Source organism: Erpetoichthys calabaricus, chromosome 9 (genome assembly GCF_900747795.2).
Source record: "Erpetoichthys calabaricus chromosome 9, fErpCal1.3, whole genome shotgun sequence".
Classification (NCBI taxonomy): Eukaryota; Metazoa; Chordata; class Cladistia; order Polypteriformes; family Polypteridae; genus Erpetoichthys; species Erpetoichthys calabaricus.
This window is the reverse complement of record NC_041402.2, coordinates 158,885,716-158,904,288: the sequence shown is the minus strand read 5'-3', so window position 1 is coordinate 158,904,288 and position 18,573 is coordinate 158,885,716. Positions and strand designations below refer to the sequence as shown.

The following is an 18,573-nucleotide window of genomic DNA, read 5'->3' as shown; positions in this document are numbered from 1 at the left end:
TCTTGTGCTTTCTCTTTTTTATATTTTTTGTTTCTTTGAGTCTATTATTGTACTGTAGTTTCATTTTTGGTTACTAGGTTTTCATTGTTTTCCTATTATGCTATTTGAAACGACCCTTATTTTGTGAAAGACTCTATGGTAATAAAGATTATTATGTATAGCTATGCGCTTCAAATCATATCGCCCTATGGCAACGTAACATATGGTGTATAAAATGTGGACCATTTCCTTTACAAAAACACGCTGAAATAAGTAAGAATCAAAAACATAACACATAAGGAGAGCTCAGTCGTCGTCATTCAGTCATTCATCTTACATAAGCAAGCAAAATCTTAAAGCCTTTTGAATATTAATATTAAAATAACTTTAGATTATTTATTATTTTAGATGTTGGGGAGGCAGCATTAAGAAGTAAGACGCCTCACGCCTGGACAAACTGGTGAGGAAGGCAGGCTCTATTGTTGGCATGGAGCTAGACAGTTTGACATCTGTGGCAACAACAACAACATTTATTTATATAGCACATTTTCATACAAAAAGTAGCTCAAAGTGCTTTACATAATGAAGAAAAGAAGAATAAAAGACAAATAAGAAATTAAAATAAGACAACCTTAGTTAACATAAAAAGGAGTAAGGTCCGATGGCCAGGGTGGACAGAAAAAACAAAAAAAAACTCCAGAAGGCTGGAGAAAAAAATAAAATCTGTAGGGGTTCCAGGCCACGAGACCGCCCAGTCCCCTTTGGGCATTCTACCTAACATAAATGAAATAGTCCTCTTTGTAGTTAGGGTTCTCACGGAGTCACTTGATGCTGATGGTTATACAGACTTCTGGCTTTTAATCCATCCATCATTGTTGGAACATCATGGTGCTTTGGGTAGATGGTGGTGGCACAAGCCACCACCAATAGGACACCGGAAAAGGAAACAGAAGAGAAGAGAGATGGGCGCTCAGCAGGCTCCTATCAATTATGGAAAATCCACTGCATCCACTAAACAGTGTCATCTCTAGACAGAAGAGCAGCTTCAGCGACAGACTGCTGTCACTGTCCTGCTCCACTGACAGACTGAGGAGATCGTTCCTCCCCCAAACTATGCGACTTTTCAATTCCACCCGGGGGGGTAAACGTTAACATTATATAAATTTATTGTCTGTTTTTACCTGCATTATTATCAATCTTTAATTTAATATTGTTTTTTGTATCAGTAAGGTGCTGCTGGAGTATGTGAATTTCCCCTTGCGATTAATAAAGTATCTATCTATCTATCTATCTATCTATCTATCTATCTATCTATCTATCTATCTATCTATCTATCTATCTATCTATCTAGATCGACAATCACTTTATTGCACTGGAAAATTGCACATGCATGAACATCATCCTTTTTTATTTATTTGTTTATTGTTGTGCTGCTGTCTCGCCATTTGGGTTTATGCCCACGATTCTTTAGTGATAACAACGTCAATCTATTATTTATTTGTTTTTTGGGTCTTGTTCAAAAAGCGGACGCCATTTCCTTCTTGTTGTTTGTTTTAGACTAGCCTACCCCTGCTACAAACCCTGAATTTAAGGTCCGTGGGGGTAAGGCTAGGTACGCCAGGGTCCCTAATCCTAAAAATGTAGAGTAGGTGCCTAATCTTAAAATAGTGTAAGGGTGCCTAATCTTAAAAACAAGTGGCGTCCGATTTTTTTAATGCCACATTAAAATGGAAAGAATCGCGTTATAAAATGTAAATATATATAAGTTCTTTCTTAAATACTCAAACACAAATGAGCTACGTCTTTAAATGACAGCCCTTTCGGTCCGTACTCAAACTACTTTACATCAGCAGTCAGACCAGAGATGGGGCCAATCAGGTGTGAGCGGCTGACTTGACGTATACGCTTGTGGGCGGGAGAGTTAAACTTCAATAGATCACTATTTTGTTTCTTATTGGCTCGTATATATCGCTGATTGTGAACTGCGTTTTAATTGGATGTGAAATACCTGGTTTCCTGAACATTGCGATCTGGCCCAAAGTGCCGATTGGTTAGTATTTCCCGATCATGTTTTGACAGTGTTGAACAGACGTTCTGCAGGTACAGGTATAGTAACCCGCATGTATTCAGTGCGTGAAAGGTTTCGGGCACTTTGACGTTTCCTGTCGGTCGTCGAAGGGAAACATGCAGATTTAACAACTGTCTTTAATGCTTCAGTAAAAGGGGGTGAGGTGGTAAAACGCGTAAGTATAATGTTTAAAAGCAGAAAATGTGAAACGTAGTGATAATAGAGATCAATGTTACGTTTGACGAAAAAATACTACTGACCTGAGTATTTACACTGTAAAATGCAATGAATCTGATTTTGGACTGCAGACGCTTCCTCTCGAAATTGATTACATTTGTTTTGATGCAGCAGTGTTTTAGATAGAGTAGCGACTTGATTGCTGCTTGAAGAAGCTCGTCTTCCTGAAATAAACGAATTCGAGAAATTATCTTGCATATCACGTCGTCTTTGGAACGATATTAGCACAAAATTCATTATAAATCATGATAGGTGAAATTTTCGCTATCATAAACTAAGCTTAAGAGGTCAAAGTTCAAGCCAAAATTCAGAAAAAAAATAAATATTAAAAAGTTAAGTATGTTACTGATATTATATTACTGTTACAAGCTTGGCAAGATCCATTGTTAGCAGAACGTGTGGCTTACCAAGACATTCGTGTTTTTTTTTTTAAAAAAGGTAATACTTTAGGGAAAATAAATAGATGTATTGACCTTCTATGAATAACACTCCGTCTGACAATGTAATGTACATATGGCTGTTCACATGTTTGGGTGGCATGAGGTGCAGCAGTTAAAGCAGTTGCTTCCTACCCCTTACATGTGGTGACTTTAAATTGGACTTGTGGGGTTCTGCATATTGGGAAATGTGTCTTTTACTGTGTTCATTTTTGAATAAAAATGTGATCACAAAAAAAAATTACCTTTTTATTTTTTCTTTGTGTAGCTAAGGAGATGGATCTCATACTGAATATCGCTGACTATTATATTCTCACACCATATGTCTATCCATCTACCTGGCCAGAGAATGATGCCTTTCGTCAGATCATCAGCCTGCTGTTTATTACCAATTTAGCAGCTGTGATGCTCTATCTTATGCTTGGATCTTTTAGTTACTATTTCATTTTTGATCACTCTCTTATGAAGCACCCTCAGTTTCTGGAGGTTAGTTTAAAGTGCTGAATTTATATTTAATTAAGTTTTATTTCCTATGCCACACAAAACTTAAAGGCTGCAAAACAGATTTCTTTTTAACCCTGATCAGTGCTAGGTCTTGTGAAAGAAGTTGCACTGGTCATTGTCAAATAATGCATTTTTTAAACTATGATTTTATGTTTTCAACTGTTTAGTCTATCTGAAATTTTGATAATATTTTTTTAATGCTAGTATTCAGAAAGTTATTTTTAGTTCTAATCAATTAAACAATCTATTGTGTGGAGTTTTTCATTTATGAAAAAATTCTGTGACATAACTTTTTTCCAATTTTGGTACATACTGTATTTGAATTTATATTTTAAGCACTTTACGATGCCAGCATTAGTTATGCATTTGATCAATTTTAAGTTTTCCAAAATTTTTAATGATATGCTTTGAATATAGGGTAGGTGTTCTGCACTTTTTTGAGTATGTGATTTTGATGTAGAATAAATTTTATGCAACATTTCAGATTGATAGAAAATTGTCTTTATTAGTCAAAAAACGGTGACTTGCTTGCCTCTGTATTTTCTGTACAGAATATTCTCTTTAAAGGTTACTATGGAGAAGCATATTGTAATGCAGTGAGATGTAACCTAATGACCATTGCTAAATCAGACTTGAATTCCACCACTGGGTGACTAAGAGCTAAACACTTGCCATTAGGGCTACAACTGTATATCTATAAAAAACACAGTCCTTGACTATAGATTTTGATTGTTTTGTTACATAAAATGCATCCTATTCCTTTTTTTGTAAAGTTCAAAATCCAGGAAAGTCAAATGATATGCCCTTTATGTATATATAGAACCTACTTAGGTTGGAAAAATGCCTAAGCACAAAATTAAAATAATTTTTAACTTCATGTCTTTTCTTTAGAGTCAAGTCAAACGGGAAATAAAGTATGCCTTGTGGTCAGTGCCGTGGATTAGCCTTCCCACAGTAGCCTTGTTTTTTGCAGAGGTCAGAGGGTATAGCAAGCTGTATGACAATATTGAAGACTCACCTTATGGTAAGGGATTTTGACCATAGTCTTGGAAAGTTTTTATCATTCGATTCAGAGATACAATTATGCATTATTATTTAGTAGGTTAAGTTAAGGATGTATGTGATGTTCTGTTTTGACAAAAACAAATAAATAAATAAGTGAACACAACTAGCCTATATATCTCTTTGCCTGTTAAATTCAAATGCTACCAGTAGAGTTTGATGCAGACCCAAAGTGTTGGTGGTGCGGCTATCATTTTTTGTCAAAGTTGTTCAACGGGTTTAATCTTCATTGTTAGTGTATGATCACAGTTATAACTTGTATGAAGTAAAGAAAATTCTGTCTTAGTATGCATGATTTATGCCAAGTAGGTTAGATGATATATTTAGCCCATTCATTTACCTGAAATTATTACTTATGGGGCAAGTGTGGACATTTTGTAAACCAAGTTTATACTCATTATTGCAAAACCAATGTAAAGCATTTTTATCTGTCAAATATGTGTTTTTGCCTGTCTTAGACTACCTTTGGCAATGGCTGGTTTTCAAATTGAGTTTCTGCTACATCTTTCTTTACATGCGTCAGGGAAACAACAAATGCAAGCATCATGCAAGTGAATTTATACAAATTAAGCTCACATGAGGAACCAACTATAATAAGTTAAAGTGATATATAAAATATGAGGGGGAGTCAAGCTAAAGTTATAAAATGGGATTTACCAGAAGATGGAACGAATCTTAACAAAACTGATAATGTCATTTCTCAATGTAGTCTCTACGCTTCTCAATGAGCTTGCACCAATTGCCCAGAAGTGCCTGGATTCCAGCAGAATAAAAGGTTTGGTCTTGTCTTCACAACAACCCGTGCACCTTTTTCTTCATGTTGTCATCTGTCTTTAATCAACGAGATGTTGTTTTAGTGGTCCAAAATGGTGAAAATCACACAGTGCCAAATCTGGCGAATAAGGAGGGTGTGGCAATACCTCAAACTTCTACAGACAAGCCTTGGTGTTCTTAGCAGTATGTGGGTGGGCAGGCATTGACTTGCAGCAAAAGGACTCCTTGAGACAGCAGTCCCTACCGCTTGGATCAAATAGTAGTCTTCACACTGGTCTCCAGCAAGTCGCAGTAACTTGCAGTACTGACTGTAGTACCCCTCGTCATGTAGTGTTTGACAATAACTCGGGTGCACAAGTCGTTGTGAGGACAAGACAAAACCTTTTATTCTGCTGGAATCCAGGCACTTCGGGGCAAGTGGCACAAGTGCATTGAGAAGGGTGGAGACTACATTGAGAAATGACATTAAAACTTCTGTTAAGGTTAGTTCCATATTCTAATAAATCCCATTTTCTAACTTTAGCTTGACTCCCCCTCGTAATTAAAATTGTATACATACTTTATATTTCCACAATAATACATTTGCATAAATACTGAGGTACTAATAAGTGCTGTTGACAGTGACATGTTGTGCTAATAAGAAACTTCGATTAATTATAAAAAAATGCCTTTTACTTTCGTGGCAGTATGATTTTCAGACAATGCAGATTAAATGATTCCTTTTCCCCATGACACATGGCATCCAAAAGCATATTCCTCTTGCCCACTGTCTGTGGAATTAATGCTCTTAAAACAGCTGTTATACAAGTATTATCTGTACCATGTAGAAGAAACTTGAATGGCCAGGTCTTTGTACCAAGGTAAATATTCAATGCTTTTTAAACCTATATATCTTTATTAGGGATGTTGGATTAAATGTAACTGTCCTAGTATAATCCAAATATGGTTATAGAAGGTCATATCATAATGCATTTTTTAACAATTTTTTTCCCCTTAATTTTTCTGTAGCATGCTATGCTTAAGTCCGAGATTCCTGACTTAGTGTTGTCAATGTCAATGTTGTTTTATGCTACACCTGTTATGCATCCATCGCAGCAAGCAAAAGTTGGCTTATTTTCTCATTTCTGACAATGGAAAAATAATTGTCATGTTTCTGATTCAGTTATGGGAAAGACACTTGACCTGCTGGAAGTAGCAGCAGAGGAGAAAATAAGGACAAAACTGGAGCCATCATAAATAATACTGCACATCCTCTTTCTGATATATTGTCATTATGTTCTTTTAACACTAGAATTACCAGAGTCTACGAAAAAACTCGTAGATCTGGCCCACCTTAAATCGCTTCTTAAATCCGTTCACACGTCTCCGCCAGCGTCTTTTGTCCTCTAAATGTGCTGATAAAAGACAAGCTGCCAGCAGCCGGCTATTCCATCCCCCCTCCGACTTAGAACGTGAACGCACTTTTCCCAGCTCATGCCTTGATTGATTGTCTGGGAGTGAACTGGAGTTTTAGACTTGAAATAATACATCGTTATTTGGAACACACGCATTCCATGTGTGTACCGTTTCTACAGTAATCTGTGTAAACACATTGTTAAAACAGAAACTTTTTCATATTTTAGTAATAAATGTTACAAAATGTAGGCATAAACTATAGAATGTATAAAGCCCGAGTTCCTAAGATCAAATAAACACTTCCACAAAAGCTTCACACGCTATGCAACAGCTTCCGTGGCATAGCGTGCTAAGATTTGCCTCTCAAAGCGAGTAGCTTTTCTCTGCCTCACAAACATGAGTTCAATTCCCCGCTGGGGATAAAGTGTTACTTCTTTTTTTTCTTTTTAACCTCAAATGGACATAAAATTTGTAAATTGGTATGCACTGTCAGTTAATGAGATCGTTATATTTTCTTGTGGGATGCTCCTTTTAAAATATTTTTTTAACAATTGAGACTGCAATTAACATGAACAACTGTCCTTATAACTTATTTTTTCAAGATCCATAACACACACACAGACAGACAGAGCACTGCATAATACAGAGACAGACAGGCAGAGATATACAAATAAACAGGGAAGGCACATGTACTGAAAGAAAAAAAAAATCAACATGTGCGTTGTTCCTGCAGCACTGAATAAGCTCACGCGCTCTAACATCACCCCTCCCCCAATCTGACTCTCTAAGTAACAGCACAAGTACAGACACAAACCAAGTGCATGTGTGTACTGTATAATATTAACAAAAAGAGCAGCTTACTACTGAAAACGGCAAATATAGGAGTGAGTGGGAATCGAACCGGGACTCTTGATTACACTTGGTTTGTGTCTGTACTTGTGCTGTTACTTAGAGATCCAGATTTTGGGGTTGGGGGGTAGGGTGGGTGATGTTAGAGCGGGTGAGCTTATTCAGTGCTGCAGGAACACAGAAGTGTGCCAAGAAACACTACTGGATTCCTTCTTGTCTAGAGCAGTATGGCATTAGAATGTTTCACTGTGACTGCTCTCTTATGATTAGCCAAATCAGAAGTTGTTGGATTTTTTTTCTATTGTTTTTTTTTTTTAATAATGATTGTGTATGTGGTTGAGAGGGGTTGTTGTTTGCCATAATATTTCTATATTTCTTGAGCTCCTCTATAAGGTAAATTTCCCTTTGAGACACAATCTATCTATTTATCTGTCTGACTGTCATAACGGTGCCTTTAAAATCATTATTTAAAAAAAAAACCTTTTCAGTGTCAACAATGCCTTCTACCTAACTTATCTAGCACATTGTCTGCATATTAGTTCTTTATTGAATTGACACAGCTAAAACAATGAGACCTAATTAAAAAAATTAGATAGCCTGTGTCACATTTTTCCTGCAGCTGTTAACACACTTAGTTTAGTTTAATCCCATATGTAATTCCTTAAATGCCTTCTCCTGCTATAACACTCAATTGGTGTGCTACGCTGCAATGAATAAAGATGGATATTGCACACCCTAACCACTGCTTTATTGCACTTCACTTTAAAATTTTGCTCTTTATTGATAACATAATTATTTTATGGTAAACACTCAAACTGATTAAAAACTATGAATACAGTTTTCCTACATAAACAGTTATATTTGTGGAGGAGACGCTTAAAGGCCATTATAATGCAACATTCAGTACATTTAGCCATTTCATTTGAGAAACATGTACAGATTTACTGTGCCTCAATTTAGATAGGAGATGAATGCTTCTTTTAGGGGCTAAAAGATGCATAGCTGAACACATTTAAGCAATCATGAGTGTTTTTCTCTGAGTATCTTGTATACAGTATAAGCAATGTGAAATTTGCATTGGTTGTTCTTTCCCATTTGGGGGTGTCCTGTGTTTGTGAAAAGATATACAGTATTTTCACGTGGCACATTCATTTGACTTTTCATGTGAATATTTTAAGCAACATTTCACAAGTCATCAACACTTCATACTATAGAAATAAACCACAAAAAGGAAACTAAAATATTAGTAGCACTATAAATATTAAAAAAAGCACATGAAATACAAAGTACATATAGCACCAAAATTTATGTTTGAATGTGTTTGAATATATTATTTTTAATATGAATATTCATACCTTTTAATTTTTGAGTAATTTGACTTTCTACTGTTGCAGAGTGAACAATGTACACAATTCTAATTGACTTGCAAAGTATTACATCCTAGGTAGATGTACCATCAATGGTTATCTGTTTAGAAAAAATAGTAATATTAAATTAGGTGTATTATAGTCTTCATAACACAAGTTTCAGGCACTCTTAGTTCACGGCTCTTTTTGTTTATTGTGCTGTTTGGCACTGCACTGCAGAATGAGTTGAAAGAAGAAAAAACTAATTGTGATCAATAAGAATAGAGGTGGCATATGAATTCACAAATGGGTTTGCAGTTTACACGCATAAGAGCTACAAATCTTGAGAGAATAGTTAACAGTAATCCAGCATAGAAACAAAGAAATAGAACTGGTTAGTATCTCTCTATTATAATAAAAAAATCTTGGGACGAAACGTGACTTTTTGAAGGGACTTTTTGGAATGAAGTTCCGCTAGATGGAGACTTTTAACATGAGATTCTTTGATGTCACATCATACTTACGACCATTGGAAGCAAGTCCTGCGAGACGGTGACTTTTGCCATTAAATTCTTTCAAGTCATGCCCTACTTACAACCATTTTCAAACAAGACCACGCTCGTCTAACCTCTCAGTCGTCTGAATGCTTTTGTCAGACACACTTCCTGTGTTTTTAGCTCTTAGTAGTGTGAATGCTTTTGGCAGACACACTTCCTGCACTCTCAGCTCTTATAAATTTTATCAAGACAATAATTTTATACATTCTGGATCACACATCAACAACTAAGCGAAGAAGAAAGAGCAGCATGTCGAAAAGAGACCCAAAAGCATTGGAGAGAAAAGAATGTAAAAAAGAACAATAATAATCTATGTGCAAATAGCAAAGTAATAATCGGCTCGGACCAAATGGAATTAAAAACCTCACAGGTCCAATCAGGGTCAGAAATAAAAGACAAAGTAGAACTTCATTTTAACAGGTGACAAGAAAGGTCATGTAGTACATACTGTATTCCACGAATAACATTAGACGCAAAAGGAGATCTTGATATGCTATTCGTATTAAAACGTTTACAGTTTCCCATGTGAATAGCTTTGGCTATGACAATTAACAAATCTCAGGGACAAACATTTGAAAAAGTCGGTTTATTTATTAGAGAGAAAGAAACGATAATCACTCACGGGCAGTTATGATGTACTGTAAGTGCAAACACAGAATCAAAATTCAATCCAAATATTGTTTTTATTGTTTTAATGTAAAAGTGAAAATAATGAATTTGTAACAATTCCCATGAAAATAACAATCTCTTTAAATTGTATATTCGGTTAACCAAACCCGGGGGTTGGTGAGTGAAGCAAGGAGGGGGCTGAGCCCCCTAGTTTCATTAGAAAAAGAGTTAGGAAGCGGTGGAGTAAAGATTGCTTAGTACTGGAGTGCATAAAGCATTCAGGAAGGCTAAAGCTATTGCAGTTGGTAGCCTAATCCTGTTTTATTTTTTGACAAATTGCAGACAACTTTATTTCCATTTTATGGTTTATAGTCAGTGGAAGAAAAGTTAAAACTAAGAAAATGCCACAAAAGCAATAGGCACTAACAGTTTTGTTGCAATGCTGGCAACTTGGGAGCCTTTATAATAGAAGCACCGTAAGCATTTAAAAAATGGACAGTTATTTTCCTTGTTTAACATTGTTTCCTTTCTTCCAAATCAACAGGTTAGGTACATAAAACTATGCTTATCTAACTGTGCATTCATCTTAATGACTTAATGTATCTACCTGTTTAATAAAGATGCTTTTTTTCCTTTTTAAACATAAATTTCAATCCTGTCATCCATCAGTGATTTCTTATACCAATATTTTAGTGCTGTGCTCACAAAAGTGTCAACAGAAATGATTGCAGCAATTGGAGCAAATTGAGATCTTACTATATCACAGGGAATATTATGATAATGAATAAAAGCTATAATCATTAACCAGCAGTCTTATTGTATGCTCCATTAAACATTTTTGATTCAGGTTTATCGTCTGATAAATTATTTTCCAATTCTGACATCCAGTTTTTTTTTTGCCTTCTGATTCTCCACAAATGCTAAGAATGTGTTGTACTTTTACTTGAAAATATGTTTTTTATGTTACATGACTGTAGTTAATTTTAGATATTGTAACATGTGATCTTTATAAGAGCAATTTGTCACAGGTTTCACATTTTCTGCCTTTGAAAATAATACATACTCTTTTGCTTTGTGTTGGGTGAAAACAGTAATTGTTTTTAGCTTTTCTTGTTTTAACAGAAAGGCAAAGGTCCCAGGATGGCTTATTCTTTTAAAAATATATCATGCAGTACTTCAGTTATTTCTGGAGACTGGAAATGGCCAATCAGTTGTCAAACCTTATATTGTACCATATGTATTTCATGAACCAATTTACAATGTAATGTATATTACATAATTTGGAGAAGGCATTCGACCGTGTCCCTCGAAGCATCCTGTGAGGTGTGCTCCAAGAGTACGGGGTACAAGGCTCTTTGTTACGAGCCATTCAGTCCCTGTACAGGAGGATCAGGAGCTTGGTCCACATTGCCGGTAATAAGTCAAACTTGTTTCCTATTGAGTTTGGACTCCGCCAGGGCTGCCCTTTGTCACCAATTCTGTTCATAAGTTTTATGGACAGAATTTCTAGGCACAGGCAAGGAGCGGAGGGGGTCTGGTTCGGTGACCTCAGAATCTCATCTCTGCTATTTGCGGATGACATGGTTCTGTTGGCTTCATCAGACAATGACCTCCAGCGGAGCGGTTCACAGCCGAGTGTGAAGCGGCAGGGATGAGAGTCAGCACCTCTAAATCCGAGGCCATGTTTCTCTGCCAGAAAAGGGTGGAATGCTCTCTCCAGGTTGGGAACACATTACTGCCTCAAGTGGAGGAGTTCAAGTATCTCAGGGTCTTGTTCACGAGTGAGGGAAGAATGGAGCTGGAGGTTGACAGATGGATGCGGGCTCTGCAACGGTCCGTCGTGGTGAAGAGAGAGCTGAGCCAAAAGGTGAGGCTGTCTGTTTACCAGTTGATCTACGTTCCTACCCTCGCCTATGGCCACGAGCTTTGGGTAGTGACTGAAAGAGCAAGATCGCGGATACAAACGGCCAAAATGAGTTTTCTCCGCAGGGTGGCTGAACTTTCCCTTAGAGATAGGGTGAGGAGTTCAGTTATCCGGGAGAGACTCGGAGTAGAGTTGCTGCTTCTCCGCATTGAGAGGAGCCAGTTGAGGTGGCTAGGGCATCTGGTCAGGATGCCCCCTGGACATCTCCCTAGGGGGGTGTTCCAGGCATGTCCCAATGGGAGAAGGCCACGGAGCAGACCCAGGACACGCTGGAGGGATTATATCTCCCGGCTCGCCTGGGAACGCCTCATGGTCCCCCCGGAAGGAGCTGGAGGAGGTGGCCGGGGAGAGGGAGGTCTGGGCTTCCCTGCTTAGGCTGCTGCCCCCGCGACCCGACATCGGATAAGCAGTGGACAATGGATGGATGTATATTACATGATACTGTATATTACTGTTATGTTCATATTCTTTATTTTTAATATACTGGCTTTTTTAACTTACCAGAAGTTTGCCAGATGGAGTAATCTCTTTCATTTTCTTTTTTATTGTCAGGCTGGTTTGGTGTTTTTCTAAGTATGTTCTCTTTCCTGCTCTTTACTGACATGTGTATCTACTGGATTCACCGCTTTCTTCATCATAAGCTCATCTACAAGGTAACTTTCACAACGATCTCTTGTGAATGTTTCAGAATACCAAACCTTTGGTGAAACGGTCTATAGCCAGAATTATTACTTTAAAAGGGCAATAAGATAACCAGGAGGTATTTATAGACCTTTTACTATGTTGTGGATTTAGTGTTGGTGTCACTGATAAGATCTAAGAAAAAAAATTTAAAATAAGCATGGTTTTAAGAATCAACCATTCATTCACTCTTCTGCTATAAATAATAGATGACATGTTTGTTTATTTTTAGCGGGAAAGTATTCTGATGTGAGAATCTGATTTAATAAGTGTTTCAAAATAAAAATGTCAACAAATCAAAAATGCTATGGGGAAAAAAGTAGCAAAAAGTAAATTAAAATATTAAGTTGCTTCCTATGCTAATGTTGTGTTTTTTCCTTTCTGACATTTTCAATTAAATTGCATCTTAAATGTTTGTAGATTTTTTTTTCCCATTTATTTTCACACATAAGTATTAAAATGATTGAATCATTGTTTTTATTTGGTTAATATTTGCAGTCATTTTCAGGTAAACTTGAAAGTAGTTTCCAGAAATTATTTAATTAATTAATTTATTTAACATAAACAGTTTGAAGTATTCCAGAATCTTCTACCCAATTTTCCTCATTTCTTTTCTGTATTTTCAGTATTTCCACAAACCACACCATGTCTGGAAGATTCCTACACCTTTTGCCAGCCATGCTTTTCATCCAGTGGATGGCTTCCTGCAGGGCTTGCCATATCACATCTATCCCTTCTTGTTTCCCTTGCACAAAGTGGTTTACCTTGGTTTGTACGTATTTGTCAATGTATGGACAGTGTCTATCCATGATGGAGATTATCGGGTTCCTAAATTTCTCCAGTCCATTATAAATGGTTCAGCACACCACACTGACCACCACCTCTTCTTTGACTATAATTATGGCCAATATTTCACACTGTGGGACCACATTGGGGGCTCTTATAGATTCCCCTCAGCTTTCCAAGGAAAGGGTCCTCATCTCTCTGTTAGACAGAGTAAACAGATAGATGAACTCAATACAAATTGGGACCATAAATCTGAAAATTCCAAAGCGCATAAAAATAAATAAATATTAATACTATTCTTGAATAACGGGATGAAGAAAACCATTTTGGATTTGCAAGTAACTGGTTGTAAATAACTGACTTATGGAGTTTTGTTTAACACAAGTACAATAATTTAAAACCTCATGATTGAAAAGAAAATGTGTATAAGATGTGCTATGTGGTATGCATTAACAATGACAATGTCAAGGAGCATAAAGCATCTTTGTGACTGTTAGGAAATTACCAAAATGAAAATGATGATTGAAAAACTTAAGCATATCTTGAAGGAATGTATATGTCTACAATTAAGTTTAAATGTCAATTAAATGTTAAGTAAATATAATTTTCAGTTATGTGCTCATAATATTTGTTCACATCATAAACCTGTATTCATATCGGTAACAGGCAGTATATTTATATAGCCGACTGAACATTCATTCTTAACCAGTCTGTTTTATACAAAAAATAGGTTATATTGGTAAATATTTCAGTCAATGATAAAAAGCAGTTAATTTAAAGTTTCCTTGTAATTTATAAATTTCTCAAATTGTTCGTTTAAAGTCAGAGAAAAAGTGATTCAGTGTGACATAATTCACACTTTATAAATAATAGGAATCCAGGTTCAAACTGTTATTGTTATTACTACTACTTCTACACTAGGTAACAAAATTGAATTTTTTGTTACATGAATCAATAAATATGGATCTCATGGTATTTTTCATGCTGAATCCAAGTATCTAATTAGACTTTCTTTATCAGAAGGAATTTAAGTGACATATGATTATAATTTACATCAACAGATTATCTATTGTCATGGAACTCTCACCACATGTCCAAATGTGTTACAGGCTGCAAACTCTAGCAGAAAAGACTTCTTTTCTGTCCTTCTGGAAACATGTACAGAAATGGTAATAAAAACATGCTAATTTTGAATTTAGCTTTAAAAACCTGTGCACCTTATTAAGAGCTTATATATAAAGTAAACTGCCCATAAAGAACTTAACAGTGTTGATGATAGAAACATTCTGTGTACATTTTAGAAATCAGCATGAAAAAGTACTTTTGAAACCCCTAAGTTATGTGACATAATTTTTGTTGGCCAGTTTTATTATAGAAACACTTGTAGGATGTGAATAGCTCAGTTCAAGTGTATATTGGACTGTTTTAAAATTATCCTCAATAAGTAATACTTGATTTACTGAAAACTGAGTTCAAATTTGAGCAGATGTTTTACTTATTTGTATTTTGATTCTGCTTGAATTGGTGCCTGGAATATGCTTTGTGTAGCAAAAGTGTTGCCTTTTTAAAAATGCATTAGTTTGTGCCAAGAAAGAATATCATGTTTTCTGTGTTTTGTACACACATTATAAATTCAAGATTTGTAAATAAATAAAGGTAAAGTTCAGTGAAAAGAAGGCATACAAAATACACCAAGGGTTCAAGTTCAAGGTTTTATATAGTAATTATGATTTTTGGTTGTAATGTTAAATTAATAATACTATAATTAATGTAAAAAAGAGAGTATATTTTCATAATGGTTGTTTGAATTTGTAGAGAACTTTTTATGATGCAGTAGTGTGGAACACCACTTCTTGAATGGTTTGCTGTAATTTCAAAAAGAGAGCAAGCAGAACAATGTACCTTCACAAACTTTGAATGGTGTAGTAAACTTTTGAAATTCTCTGCCTTTTAATTTCTGCTCTTGAGTCACAAGTATACTTAATTTCTAGCCAAGTTGTACTTTTTCTGTTCTGCAAGTATAATGTGATGGAAAACACATGGTCCTTAACCTAATTTTTGTATTTTTACAATATTTACTTTTTCAGAGAATGTGATTTACATTTTAAAAAGTCAGATGTAAAAGTAGTTGTCAGTGTTGCTTTGTATTATATCACAAAGACTACTATATTGACATTTACATTTATTTACTTGGAAGATAATTTTATTCAAAGTGGCTTACAAAAGAAGTCAGTATAACTGAGTAAACGTTAGTCTGGGGACTGTTTTGCAGCAAGTGGTTGAAAACAAGCTTGCAGAATTGACTATCACAAGAGCTCCAAACCACAGAGAAAAAAAAACTAGACTAGTACTCTTTTCTTACCTACTAAAAAACTACCCTCAAACCATTATCAATTATAGACATATTCATGTAACAAGAGAGTCTTCAAACACTTCCTAAACAGAGTAATGGAGGTGGGCAGCTCATTCCACTGACTCAAAGCTACACAGGCTAGGATTTGATGGCACATAGAGGTGTTTATTGGCAGATGTGAGTGGGCAAGAAGGAGCATAGGTGCCTCCATGTACATAAAGGTGCTAAACCAATGGCTGCGCTGTAGGCAAGCATCAAGAAATTGAATTTAATGCATTCTGCAACAGGGGGCCAGTGTAGTGACATGAAAAGATGTACTGCTGCATTTTGAATCATATGCAGTGGTTTGGTAGCATAATGAGTATGCCGATTTTGTTTGTCTCTCCATATTTTCTTATTCCACTTTGAGGTCCTGGATTAGCTATTTTATGTTGCTGGGTGGTGTTGTGCGACTTCCTCATAGCTTCAGTCATCTGGGTATAATTACTGTCTTTCTCCTTGCATGTTCTTCCACTACAGTTTTCCCTGGTTTTCTCACATATTATGACACTTTAATATGAGTTTAGTTGATGATGTTGCTTTGTCCCAACATACATAATGTTGTCCCATTCATTGTTCTTTGCCTTGCACCTGACACTGCCAGGAGATGCTAAAACTCTCCACGACTTTATAATGGAAAAATTGGGTTAAAATAATAAATGCCAGTCTAGGTTAGGCCTACATTATGAAGTTCTTGTATAAATTCCAGTTACTATTGCTTTAATTTCTAATGTATGGCTATATTAGATTATTATATTATTATATATTGTGAATTTCCCATTGGGATTAATAAAGTATCTATCTATCTATCTATCTATCTATCTATCTATCTATCTATCTATCTATCTATCTATCTATATTAAACTGAAGCAGTGTAAACTCGTTCATTACTTCAGTAACTTGTTATGTAATGAGCTTGACTTATAATTGTGACGCAGATGGGTCATTTTTCTATCCTTATGTTCAATGCTGATATTCCATACTGTTTTAAATAGTATGTTACCATATTTATTAAAAATACCCAATCAGTTCAAGAAATGTATTGGTGTTGGTCAATGTTAACCAAAAATTGTATCCTTTGCAAACTAACTTCTACATGTAAAGTTAAGAAATTCATTGTTGTCTTTTATTTTCCTTTTCTTGATCTTTGGACAGTGGAGTAATTAAAAAATAAGAAAATAGAGTATTATATCATGAAAGTCTGGCCTATAAAATCAGTTAAATTAAATAAACTGTTTTGTATTTTGTTCATACAAATTGTTGTAAACATGTAGGTGATGGGTACCATAGTGTTTTTTTGTGTGTTTGAATCAAAATGCAATAAATACAAAACTGCTCCTTTGCGAAATCCAATACATCTGCTTTGCTTTTAGTTATGATACTCAATCTGTGAATTAAATTACAATGTGCTTTTGTGTTGCATTTTAAACTGACATGTAAATTGTATGCCATAGTTAAAAGCAATCAATTGTTTGTTTGATATGTTTTTAATTATGTCACAATGAAACTGTGTCAAAGTTAAATGTCCCACTTGTGAATGTATTGCATTTCAACTTAATTTATGCATTGGATTGCATTTAATTTTGGTAGAAATAATCTTCCATACTTCATGGTTCAAGCATGACAATAAAAAATTTTAATGCAGCAATATACATACAGTAGGTATAGAAAAGAATCATTTCTGAACTGTAGCTGTGATATCCTTCACTTAGATGTTGTAGAGTGCATTGAGTAAGTAAATCTGGGAAGAAATATTTTTTTGTGTGTGTTTTCATTTAAGGCTGTAAAGCAAAAAAAATGGGAATATTTCGAAGGGGATGATTCTTTTCTATACCCAGTGTATATCACTGGCTGTATTCAACTAAAGATGTCTGACACTGTAAAGCACATATTGCACCTTAGAATATCCATGACGTTCAAACTGAGAAACTAATTTTTGGGGTCTAAATTAGGTCTGAAAACAAAATTTGAGAATACACAATGCAATATTTTAGTTCATTTTTGATAAAGTTTTTTGTATGCAATGGTAAAATGCATCAATGTGACATAATCCTTTTAAAATGACCTATTTACAAAAATGTTCCCTTCTGAGATGCTAATTGTGTTTATGCTGTGGTAGAGGAATGCTATACATTCATGTACAATAAAACTTTACAAATAAACATTGCTGTGTAAAGTTGCAGGTAACTATCTACCCCATGTATAAAGACGGGCAACCAGCAAGCTTACCTGGACTATTGGGTTTGCAAAGCAGACCACCACATGCAGTTTCAATTTGTCCACCCTGGTATTGTGATGGTAAGTGTACTTGTCCTTTAAGCATTGCTTCCCAGTTTGATTTCTGCGGATTATAATAAAACTTGTGTGGCAGGCGGCTGGTGTCCATGCCCAGCCAAGACGCCCTTGCACACTATATTCAGGGGGAGCAGCCCTGGACAGTGCAATATACCCCCACCCCCCCAGATGCTAGATGGCCGCCCCCCTGGGGTGGAGCAGTGCATCGGTTTCCCACAGGGCTCCCTTGGAATTGGAGTTGGGTGCAGCCCTGTTGGGTCCCACAGGCACCGCCAGGGGGTGCTGTGTTTGGGACTCCTGAGCCCGTGTGGGCAGCAGATTCATCACACACGGAAGTAAGCCAGAACTTGGTGATCAAGCACCTGGAGCACTTCCGGGTGAACTATAAAAGGAGCCAGCAAACACCACTCAGTGGCCAGAGTCTGGTGGGAGGAGGACAAAGCTTGGTGAGGAGTGGTGGTGGAAGAAAAGAGTGTGGTATACTGGTGCTATACTGTTATTCGGACTGTGTTGTGGCTGGAGAAATTATGGGAAAGACATGCCCTCCAGCTGAAGAAAAATAAAAGTTTATTTATTTTTATACATGCTTTCGGGTGAATCTGTGTCGTGTCGGGCGAAATATAGCACCTTTTCTTTCACTTGTTACTTAATCAAGCATTCTCAGTATACTTGTCATTG

General features: G+C 36.0%; 1 protein-coding gene across 5 annotated transcripts; it reads left to right on the top strand.

Annotated features, from left to right (window-relative positions):
- Window positions 1-1,945: 1,945 nt before the first annotated feature.
- sc5d (sterol-C5-desaturase) lies at window positions 1,946-16,955 on the top strand. Of its 5 annotated transcripts, none has more exons than XM_028810331.2 (5): window positions 1,946-2,079; window positions 2,990-3,207; window positions 4,117-4,249; window positions 12,294-12,394; window positions 13,049-16,955. In XM_028810331.2, exons 2-5 carry the CDS (start codon window positions 2,998-3,000, stop codon window positions 13,490-13,492), a joined length of 888 nt encoding a protein of 295 aa, XP_028666164.1. In that variant the 5' UTR covers window positions 1,946-2,079; window positions 2,990-2,997; the 3' UTR covers window positions 13,493-16,955. The 5 variants fall into 5 exon arrangements, with proteins under 5 accessions (XP_028666164.1, XP_028666166.1, XP_028666163.1 ...); XM_028810333.2 differs by having other exon boundaries at window positions 1,983-2,079; window positions 2,998-3,207; XM_028810330.2 differs by having other exon boundaries at window positions 2,007-2,085.
- The last annotated feature ends 1,618 nt before the right edge of the window (window positions 16,956-18,573 follow it).